The sequence below is a fragment of the Pipistrellus hanaki genome (assembly GCF_964339955.1).
Source record: "Pipistrellus hanaki genome assembly, chromosome: X".
NCBI lineage: Eukaryota > Metazoa > Chordata > Mammalia > Chiroptera > Vespertilionidae > Pipistrellus > Pipistrellus hanaki.
Genome location: NC_140524.1, coordinates 6,813,448 through 6,825,014, shown reverse-complemented (window position 1 = coordinate 6,825,014; position 11,567 = coordinate 6,813,448). Strand labels below are relative to the sequence as shown.

At 41.4% G+C, this 11,567-nt stretch overlaps 1 protein-coding gene across 1 annotated transcript; it reads right to left on the bottom strand.

Moving 5' to 3' along the window:
• Positions 1 to 218: 218 nt before the first annotated feature.
• On the bottom strand, positions 219 to 2,455 carry GSPT2 (G1 to S phase transition 2). The gene is made up of 2 exons (XM_084871069.1): positions 2,382 to 2,455; positions 219 to 2,275 (listed from the first exon to the last, which is right to left on the bottom strand). Exon 2 carries the CDS (start codon positions 2,265 to 2,267, stop codon positions 369 to 371), a length of 1,899 nt encoding a protein of 632 aa, XP_084727195.1. The 5' UTR covers positions 2,268 to 2,275; positions 2,382 to 2,455; the 3' UTR covers positions 219 to 368.
• Positions 2,456 to 11,567: the final 9,112 nt, after the last annotated feature.

The following is an 11,567-nucleotide window of genomic DNA, read 5'->3' as shown; positions in this document are numbered from 1 at the left end:
GAAAGAAATGAGGAACCTTTGTAATAATATGAACAATAAAGATGGATTTATAAAAAAAATGAAAAATTAAAAAATATATTAATTTTTCATTGTTATACACAGTTACATCCACATCACTTACAAAGCTATTACTGATTCTGTCCACGGAAGCAGAATGGTATTGGAAGATGAAACTTGTGTGTAAGTTCATCTGTGAAACATAACTGAGATCTCAACATGAGAAAGCTGACAAAACATGAATTTTTGCTGTGAAATTTTTCTTTGCAAAATATGGAGAACAGTCTATCAATGGCCAGTAAATAAGAGAAGGTGGTGAACTTTTGTAGTCAATTCTCACAGTATTGTGCAAGGGTTATCAAGAAAGCTGTTCAGTCCTTCTCCGGGACCAGTTTCAGAACTTTGCCAATTGCAATGGTCTTACCCTCATCTCTTAAAGTAAAACGACCCATCTGAGGAAAATCTTTGAATGTCTCAAGGCAGATAGTTCCTGCTGTCCTTAAACGGGCAATGCACACCTGATCTTGTTTCACGAAGCGGGGCCGCGTCTTACTTTTTTCTCCGGATTTTTTGTCTACCAAGGAGATTAAGGCTGTTATCTCAACTTCCTCAATACAAGTATGAATGTGCAGCACCGCATTATAACCTGGACAGATGATGGACTTGTGCTCAATAATCACTATCTGAACATCAAATGTGCGTCCAGAATGGCAAAGATTATTGGGGTCACAAAGTATGAATCCTGGAAGAATCTCTTCTTCTTCAATTCCCTTCAGTCTGATTTTAAGATTTTCACCTGGGGCTACATAATCAGTTTCAGCATCATCAGAAAGTATCCCAAGAACTTCCACACTGTGCTTGTTTGGCATCATCACAAGCTGCTGGCCTTTAAAAATGGTTCCCGATTCCAGTTTGCCCAGGACCACAGTACCCATATCCTTGTACTTATCCACAATTGGCAGTCTAATGGGTCCATCAATTGATCTGCTGAAGTTTGGCATGTTATCCAAATACGGGATAAAGGGTAATCCAGTGTACCAGGGACAGAAATCTGATTGCTCTTTAATATTTGCCCCCGTGAGCCCTGAGCACGGCATAAAGTGAATGTCCTTTTTGGGACTGAAGCCGACTTTTTTCAAAAAGGGTACCAGTTTTTCTTTACATTCTTCATATCTCTCGATGCTCCAATTCACTGTGGGATCGTCCATCTTATTAATAAGCACTACTAAATGCTTTACACCTGCTGTCTTTGCCAACATAGCATGTTCTCTTGTCTGTCCCCCTTTTTCAAAGCCAGTTTCAAACTCCCCTTTCCTGGCAGAAATGACCAGTACAGCCAAATCAGCTTGAGAAGCACCACCGATCATATTTGGGACAAAACTCTTGTGGCCAGGGGCATCTAGAATGGTGAAATGTTTCTTTTCTGTTTCAAAATAGGCACGACCCACTTCTACTGTTTTACCCTTGTCTCGTTCTTCTTGATTTGTGTCTAAGGCCCAGGACAAGTACCAAGTTTCTCTGTTTTTTTCTTTAGCTTCTCTTTCATATTTCTCAAGTGTCCTTTTGTCAACCATTCCTGTCAAAAACATTATCTGTCCTCCAATGGTTGACTTGCCAGCATCTACGTGCCCAATGAATACAACATTTACGTGTTCTTTTTTAGGAGCACCTGAGGCTAGGACCACAGATTTAGATTTTCTCATCTCCTCTTTCTCCATCATTTCCTGACCACTGTCTTCTGGGGGCCCTGCATCTCCCAGCGAACAACCCCCTGGCTCGGCTTCACTTATTTCTTTATTGTGCTCCCAGGACTCCTCTAGAACCATCTCCACCTCTCCGTTTTCTATAACAGGTTCAGAAAGTTCCATGGTAACGGCTGAATTGGAGCCTTCACACAACACTATCTGCTCCTCTTTGGCAAGTTCCACAGGTGCCCCCAGTCCCAGCCTTTTACCTTCAGGTGTGCCCGCGCCGGTGCAGGTTTCGTCAATGCTGGTGGTGTCCGCAGGGGGGTTCTGCGGCGGAGCCGGGCCCCGAAGGAAGGACGGCACGAACTCCGCGGCGTGTACATTAGGCACGAAGGGTTTGGCGTTGACGTTCAGCTGACGGCTGAAGGCCGAGTTGAGGTGCTCATGCTGGGTCTCCACCACTGCTGCTGAAGAGGCTAGGTCCCCGATAGGGGCTGCACCCACGGCTTCCATGTCCACCTGGTCCCAGCAGTCGGGCGCTGAGTCGCTGCTGCTGCTGCTGCTGCTACCCGTATCCATCATCTGAGGACCTGATGGGTGGTGGGGAGGGAGCGGGGTCAGCACGATAGAAAGAGCGGGCTATGCAGACCGGGGGAAGGCAGCAAGAGCGCGGGGCCAAGGGGTAGCGACACGCACCTTATCGGCAGCACGGAGACAGCGAAGTACTGACACTGCATTCGCAGCTGCGGCAGCGGCGGCAGATATGGCGGCTCAAGCCTCTCCTCTTGTGTGTGAGCGGATCTCCTCCCCCAAACCCCAACCACTTCCGACTCCTCCACCGGCGACCCAGCGCTGGGCACGGATTGACCCCTCGCTGCCATCCGTACGCCTGGCTTCATTCTCAGTCATGGGCTAAGTCCCAAAGTATAATTTTTTAAATGAAAATTTGTAGTTATTTTTCTCACACCATCCGGGAGAGCAATTTGACCACAATTTAATGAATAAACCTGCACAGGCACATCTCATTTGCATTTCTATTCAAAGATTCAATTAAAAATAAACATTTCTATTGAACAAATGGAGGCAGGATGTGGGTTAACTACCTAGAAACCCAGCCACCAAAGGGAGAAATGAGTGACTAGGGAGGCACTCATAACAGATATGAAGATGTAGCTGACTCTAGGAAATGCAACGTTAAATCATTCACTCATTTGAAATCCAGACGACTTTTGGTTTTCCCTGTTTCGGTTGGTCCCCATATGCCAATAAGCTTTACTGATAGCCTCAATGCTGTAAGAATGGGGATATAACGTCTTTCCATGTTAAACACTCTACCCTGTCTCCAGTGAAGCTGCCCAATCTACAGCATTTGTGCAGGTATCTGGACAATGGCTGGCCTGCTATATACTGTGTGGTGCCTTCCGTACACACGCTCCAGACTCGGATCCCTTTATTCTTCTAACAAACCAGAATCTGGATGCACCTGCCCCACTCACCAGCACCTCTCCAGAGTACATCATAGTTTTCCTGCCTCCTTCTGAGGGCCTGGAATGCTACTCAGAGCTGGCGATGGGTTTGCTTTAAGAAAGAATCAGTGTCATGTTGGAACCTTCTTCAGTTAGTGGCAATGCCATGGGGCTGTGGGTATCAACCTAATTAAACTGATTGAGACCTCTGAAATGGGCAAAATCCCTTTAGCCAATAAAATGGTACTCTTAGAAATTGATTTAATATTTGAGCCTAAGCCTGAAAGAGCTACTTTGTAAATTATCTTAGTCTAGCCCAGACTGAAATAGAAAAAAGGAGGGAAAATACACTGTACTAATACAAGATAAAATCAAAGAGTTGGATATTAAAGAAATCCAACAAGTCAAAATGTTATAAAAATCGATAATTGATTCATAATTTAAGAATTGTGTTCTTCATATATTAAGAGTACAAAATAGTCCTATCTCTAACATACTTGGATCCTTGATAGTTTCATTCTAAGGCTGCCACCCTTTTACTAACTCTGTGCTGTTCTCAAGCTATTAGCTATCAAAACCCCTTCATTTTTTTTGCTTCAGGTCATGTCTTTTATTTGCTGTCACATAAAAAGAATGTGCATATCCCCTCACAGTGAATAGGAGGAACTGGGAGACTAATGTGCAAAGACTTTTGCACAATACTGCTCAAAATGTGCTGGAGACTATTGGGCATTCTGTGAATGTAGGATAGACTTAATTAAATGTCTCTGGGAGAACTTGTCAAGATTTAAGCAGTCATGTTCACATAAGATTAGTAATAGCAAGGAAGCAGGAAAGACCTGGGATGTTTCCTTCATCTAGGTCAATTTTATTGATCATTGATCATGAGAATATTAGCATGACTACTACTTAGTAATATCTCTGTTAAGGAACAGAGAATGCTCCACTCTTAGATCATTAAAGGAAAAATGAGAATTTGTGAGTGAATATTTTCACAAACCATCATCCTTGAGGCTCAGGGGAAGGCAGGTCCACCCACAAGAGAGAAATAATGACCAGGCTGTGTCAGCAGAGACTAACCTTGGACAAAGTCTTTTGGTTTGTGTGATGGAGTGATCATCTCCAGGTAATCTACCTAAAACTTTGAAAGAGTTTATTCAGTAAATGAAAGAATTCCTTTCACAGACAAGAAAAAGCTAAAGGAGTTAATCACCGTCAAACCAGTATTATATGAAATGCTGAAGGGTATTCTTTAAGAGGAAGAAGTAGAAAAAGGCAAAGATAAAAATTATGAACAACAAAGTGACAACAAATACATATCTATCAGCAAGTGAATCTAAAAATCAAGTGAATAAAAACCTGAGGAACAAAACAACAACAACAACAACACACACAAAAAAAAAAAAAAAAAAACCCTGAGGAACAGAATAAACTAGTGAATATAATAGAATCAGGGGCATAGAAAGGGAGTGGACTGACAATTTTTGGGGGGAAAGGGGTGTGGGGATGCGGGAAGAGACTGGACAAAAATCATTCTCTCCAGCACTTGTCGTTTGTTGATTTGTTGATGATAGCCCTTCTGACAGGTGTGAGATGGTACCGCATTGTCATTTTGATTTGCATCTCTCAGATGGTTAGTGACTTGAGCATGTTTTCATATGTCTATTTAGTGTCTATTTAGGTCCTTTGTCCACTTGTTGATTGGATTGTTTATCTTGCTTTTGTTGAGTTGAATGAGTTCCCTATAAATTTTGAAGATTAAACCCTTATTGGGATAACATTGGCAAATACGTTCTCCCATGCAGTGGGCTTCCTTGTTGCTTTGTTGATGGTTTCTTTCGCTGTGCAGAAGCTTTTTATTTTGATGTAGTTCCATTTGTTTATTTTCCATTGCCCTAAGAGATGTGTTGGTAAAGATATTGCTATGACATATGTCTAATATTTTGCTGCCTATGGCTTCTTCTAGGATTTTTATGGTTTTCAGTCCTTTATCCATTTTGAGTTTATGTTTGTGTGTGGTGTGAGTTGGTGGTCCAGTTTCATTTTTATTTTTTTTTTGCATGTGTCTGTCCAATTTTCCTAACACTATTGAAGAGACTGTCTTGACTCCATTGTGTGCTCTTGCCTCCGTTGTCAAATATTAATTTAGCAGAATGGCATGGGTCGATTTCTGGGTTCTCTATTCTATTCCATTGGTCTATATCTCTGTTCTTGTGCCAGTACCAGGCAGTTCTGAGAACAGTGGCTTTGTAATATAGCTTGGTATCTGGTATTGTGATCCCTCCAACTTTGTTCATCTTTCTCAAGATTGCTGCAGCTAATCTATTTTTATTATTTTAAAAATTGGTTAAAGTTTAATGGTAGAAGGCATGATATTAAAATGTACTATATCATGCCTTCTACCATTAAACTTTAACCAATTTTTCCTATGTCATGCAAACATTGATTAAGGCATCATAATCCTACAGACTCACCAGTTCACATGTGACAGTTTCTCTTTCTTCTGAGACTTTGCACACTTACTACCATGTTTCCCCGAAAATAAGACATCCTCAGAAAATATGACCTACTTACAGGTTTCCTTCTGAGTGAAATATAAGGCACCCCCCCCCCCAAATAAGGCCCCCCTAGGCTAAACATGAGAGATTTGGTCCACTGATTCTGAAAGAAATGGAGTCACAAGAAATTCACCAGGAAATTCAGGAATTGGATTGTTATGATGATGTTCCAGAAGATGATGACATGATTGTCATTGAATAAATGAGTAAATTCTTGAAACTGTAGGATTCAGAGTTTGTCTGGTTTGTGTTGACAACTACTGTACTACCATACCGTATACAGGTAATAAATTTCCTTTATTTTCATTTAACAATAAATTCTTCATGGAAAAATAAGACATCCCCTGAAAATAAGACCTAGCGCATCTTTGGGAGCAAAAATTAATATAAGACACTGTTTTATTTTGGGGGAAACAGGGTAGTCTCTTTCTAAGAAATCAAGGCACTGAGAAGTGGAAACATTTTTAATCACTGTAGATAAGGAATAGCAAAGAGGTAGAACACACAGTGGAATGTCCCTCTTTATTAATTTTATCTGTATGATAGTTTCATGTTTGCCTATTAATTATAAAATCTGTTTTGCAATAAATGAAGTAAACTTTTCAGATACCCAAATGATTAAAGAGAAGTATTGGAGTGTCTGGTTGCTAATCCTGGCAATCCTTTTGGTATAATGAGGAAGGAGCCACCTAAAAAGGAGCCACCTAAAAAGTAAACAGGTCATGTCCACAGAGACTGACCCTGAAAACAACACTCTCTCTCTCTCTCTCTCTCTCTCTCTCTCTCTCTCTCTCTCTCTCTCTCTTTCCTTCCTGATATGGCTGCGTTTCTTTGATGAGGATTCAAGAGAAGTGTACGATTTTTCTGTTCAGATCTTGAAGTAATCCATCCACTAATAAAAGAAATTTTACTATTACATTCTGAGAAATCAGTATAGATAATGTCTTATCTGAATTTAACCTTGAGTAAGAAATAAACGGTCAATGATGAAAACTCCTTTTAATTTTCTTCTTTTTCACATAAGTCGAAACATATCACTCATTCATTTATTGACACATCACACCTATTACTTGGCAAGCTTATCAGGGAGAGGGCAAGCATACTTGATCTTTGCCTTAACATCCCCCTATAACATCAGAGATATGACTCATAGGCACACAGTTAGTTATGCTCATACCTACAGTGGGCTACCAAAAATTGGCTTTAAATTTTTCTTAAGCCTGGTCAGCATGGCTCAGTGGTTGAGTGTCCACCTATGAACCAGGAGGTCCCTGTTTGATTCCCAGACAAGGTACATGCCCAGGTTGTGGGCTTGATCACCATTATTGGGCATACAGGGTCAATGGTTCTCTCTCATCATTGATGTTTCTGTTTCTCTCTTCCTTTCCCTTCCTCTCTGAAATCAATAAAAATATATTTAATTTTTTCTTATCATCCAAAATGATTATGGAATCCCTGTTATTTTTACCTTTTAACTTGTCTTTAAGATACATGCCATCAGATGTTTAATCTTAAAAACATTGTGCTAAGTGAAATTACCCAGATACAAACAGACAAAGAGTGGGCAGCTACAAATATATGAAATGTCTAAAATAGGCAAATTTATATAGACAGAAAGTAGATTACAGGAGACTAGGGGCCATTGAGAGAAGGAAATGGGGAGTCATTGTTCATTGGGTACAGAATTTCTGTTCAGGGTAATGGAAAATGTTTAGAAATAGTGGTGATGGTTGCATTATGTTGTGAATCTAACGCCACTGAATTGCCCACTTAAATATGGTTAAAGGGGACAATTGAATGTCATATGTATTTCACTGCCATAAAAACATTTTTAAAAAGTCACTCAGGGGGAGAATCCAAGATGGCTGCACAGGTAAACACCTAGCCGCAGCCGCACACAACAATTTCAATAAAATACAACTAAAATATAAAATGGACATTACCCAGAACTACAGGAAAGTCAACTGACTGGAAATTATACAACGAGAAGCAAGGAGAAAACCAGAAGGAAGAGCGGAGGAGCTGTAAAAGCCAAAGGTACGGAGACATGCGGCACATGCAGAGAGGACGGAGCTGGAGAGGAGGGAGGCTGAGTGCCTGGCTGGCGTTCCCTAGCGAGAAGGAGATAAAAGCTCCAATTGTGCTGGGCCCCAGTTCTGACTGCTCTGAACCACAGTTCTAGGCCAGACCCAGGGGACCCAGGCTCACACAGAGGGAGCATGGCTGTAAGGCGGAACCCTGGGGGAGCAGTGAAAGGAGGTCCCAGAGGCACATTACGAGCAGAGAAGGGACGGTTGTCTGTGCCGTGGGATTGCCCTGGCGGGAAGGAGACAGGGGCTCCAGACTGCTTTGAATGCTACCTCCAACCCCACTTCCAACTGGAATGAACCCCAGTTCCGGGCTCATTGGGGGAGAGCCTACACTGTTTGGTAGCAGGCGAAAATCGAGGGCACCTTTCTCTCAGAGGCGCTTGCAGGGAGTACTGAAGGACCCTGGGGATTACTGAGACCCCATAGGGCGGGGCTGACGGAAGCCAAGGCTGTAGGCTCCACCCTGAAACTCTGCCCCATCAGGGAAGCTGCAAAAATGTGGAGACAACGAAATAGTTCACAAAAGAAAGAAATGGAGGACAAAAAGTGACTAGATATAGAGTTCAAATCTACGCTTATAAGGTTTTTCAAGAATTTCCTAGAAAAGGTCGATAAGACCTATGAGGATATGAAAAGGGATCAACTAGAATTAATAAGGAATCAACAAGAAATGATAAGGGATCAACAAGAAATAAAGAATATTGATACATTGTCTGGCCGAACCGGTTTGGCTCAGTGGTAGAGCGTCAGTCTGAGGACTGAAAGGTCCCGGGTTCGATTCCGGTCAAGGGCATGTACATTGGCTGTGGGCACATCCCCGGTGGGGGATGTGCAGGAGGCGGCTGGTTGATGTTTCTCTCTCATCAATGTTTCTGGCTCTTTATCTCTCTCCCTTCCTCTCTGTAAAAAAATCAATAAAATATATTTTTTTAAAAAAAGAATACACTGTCTGAAAAAAAAAATATTATACAGAGTCCTAAAAACAGAATGGAAGATCGCAAGAATCAAGTCAAAGATTTGGAACATAAAGAGCCAGAAGACACTCCTCCGCAGAAGCAAGAAGGCAAGAGAATCCAGAAAGTTGAAGATAATGTAAGAAAACTCTGGGACAACTTCAAGCGAACCAACATCAGAATTATGGGGGTCCCAGAAGATGAGAGAGAGCAAGATATCGAAAACATACTGAAAGAAATAGTGACAGAAAACTTCTCCCACCTGGTGAAAGAATTAGACTTACAAGTCCAGGAAGCACACAGAACTCCAAACAAAAGGAATCCAAAGAGGACCACACCAAGACACCTCATAATTAAAATTCCAAGAGCAAAAGACAAAGAGAGAATATTAAAAGCAGCAAGAGCAAAGCAGGTAGTTACCTATAAAGGAGTACCTATCGATTGTCAGCTGATTTCTCAACAGAAACCATGCAGGCCAGACGGGAATGGCAAGAAATATTCAAGGTGATGAATAGCAAGAACCTACAGCCAAAGATAATCTACCCAGCAAAGCTATCACTCAGAATCAAAGGCCAGATAAAGAGCTTCACTAATAAAAAAAAAACCTAAAGGAGTTCATCACCACCAAACCAGAATTATATGAATTGCTGAAGGGGGTTCTTTTGGAAGAGAAAGTAAATAAAGATAAAAATTATGAACAATAAATACATAACTATCAACAAGTGAATCTAAAAACAAAGGAAATTAAAAAAATCTGATGACCAATATTAACTGTTGGATATAATAGAATCAGAGGTATGGAAGGGGAGTGAACTGACGATTCTTGGGGAAAAGGGGAGAGGGGGATGTGGGAAGAGACTGAACATAAACTGTGCATCTATGGATGAGGACAATGAGGGGTGAGGAAAGGGCAGAGGGTGGGGTGGAAACCTGGTGGAGGAGAGCAATGGGGGGGGGGGAAGAGGAACATTTGTAATATTATGAACAATAAAAAAAAGTCCCTCATGCTTTTTGATCAGGAGGCCGAAGTGTCTCCTGATGATCAGATGTAGCAATTTGGAAGAGGTCCCTGAGTCTTTCTGGATGAAGATTGAAAAGCCCAAGTGCAGTGTCCAGTATACAGCAAGGGTTCCATAGGTCTTAGCTGCCACTTAAGTCAGAGCCTGACCTTGCCCCTTATATGCAGAAGTTGTATGTCTGAGGTCTCAGGGACAAACCCTACACACCTGTCAATGTCAGCATTTTGCTTGCATTTCTTTCCCAGATTCTTCCTCTCTCTTCCCCTCAATGCTGCTGTTTCTGATATGCTGTTACACTCAAATGTTGAATTCTTATCATCATGGATTATATTTTGCAGTTTTTAATTTTTTAATGTATCCATATGACTGATTTTTAAATTCCAGCTTTATGATGAAATCTCAATTTTGTCATCCATATTCATGAACATATTAACCCTAATTATTGCATTGCCCATGTCTGATCATTACAATATTGGGGTTTTCTGAGTATTTTCTTTTCTTCTTCTCTTAACCTGTTTATGTTGTGTCTAGTGGTTAAATTAAATAAATATCAGGCATTGTTTAGAACAAAGTTGAATATCTTTGGATGATACTTCTCCCTCCACAGATGTTCCACCCTCTTTCTGGTAGGCTGCTAGTGTAGTCACATTAATCCATCAGGGTCTGAGCTCTAACCAGGATTATTCAGGCTTTCTAAGGCTTGGAATGGCCCTGTTTCCCCTCTCCTCAGATTTCTCCTCTCCAGGAGATCCCAGATATCAACTGAAGTGTTTACAGGGGCCCTCTTTCTGGTGAGTTCTGAACTCAGTTTTAGACTCTATTTTCCATAGGACTGCTAAGAAATCTGTTGAGACTTTACTCATTGCCTGTTCAGTCTTCTAGTCATATGTCCTATGTAGATTAGGTATGGACAAATGCCTCGAGGAGGAAAATTTCTCAATGTAGGTCTCACCTCCGTCTGCCTTTCTTCTTCCTAAGATCTTGACTAGTTTGTAAATCTGGCTCCAATGTTGACTAGTTTGTAAGTCTGGCTTCAAGTTTTTTCCTCTAGCCCCATAAGTTTTCTGAAAAGCTAATGCCTTCTCTGCCGTTTAGTGGGTGTTTTGCTTATTGAATGGTGCACCTTCACCCAAGGCAGGTTAGGATTCAGCAAATTCCCTGAGGGAAAAGCAGCACAAGGTGGTTGGATTCTCCTCAGTGAGCTTCCCTACTTTCTAGGTTCTTCTGCTCCGATGTCCTGGAAACAAAAAAATGTCCTGATGCTTTCAGAGTAGAATTGTTTTCTTTTATCCAGATTTTAATTTTTTTCCGTGAGTTAAGGTGGCAGGATGGTACAAAGCTAGGAAAATCCCCAGGCAAGTGGAATGGGGAAACTGAGATAAGAAAATTAAACAAGACCAAACAGTCTGGGAAGCTTGTAGCCAGCTTGTGAATGCAAGGCCTTATCTTCTGTCACCAAGGACACTTATGAGCAAATCGTTCATATCCTCCCTAACCAGAGAATGCATATCTTAAATCGCCCTGGCCTGGGAAAATAGTCAACAAAAACCCAATTAATGCCATTTGTGCCAGCTAAACCCAAGGACAGAGAAGTAGGGGAACAAATAACAAAAATCCCATTGATGCCAGGCAGACTTAAGATAAAAGTAAAAGCGACCAAAAAAGAATCCAGAACTCCCCTATACACTCATTTTGATGCATCAGCATATTAAAAATGCACGTGGGAAGCTGATGAATAGTTTATGGTTATGGTCAGCAAACTGCAGCTCGCAAGCCACATGTGGCTCTTTGGCCCC

Coding starts and splice junctions, on each gene's coding strand:
- GSPT2 (XM_084871069.1), bottom strand. CDS start 2,267: ATGATGGATACGGGTAGCAGCAGCAGCAGCAGCAGCGACTCAGCGCCC.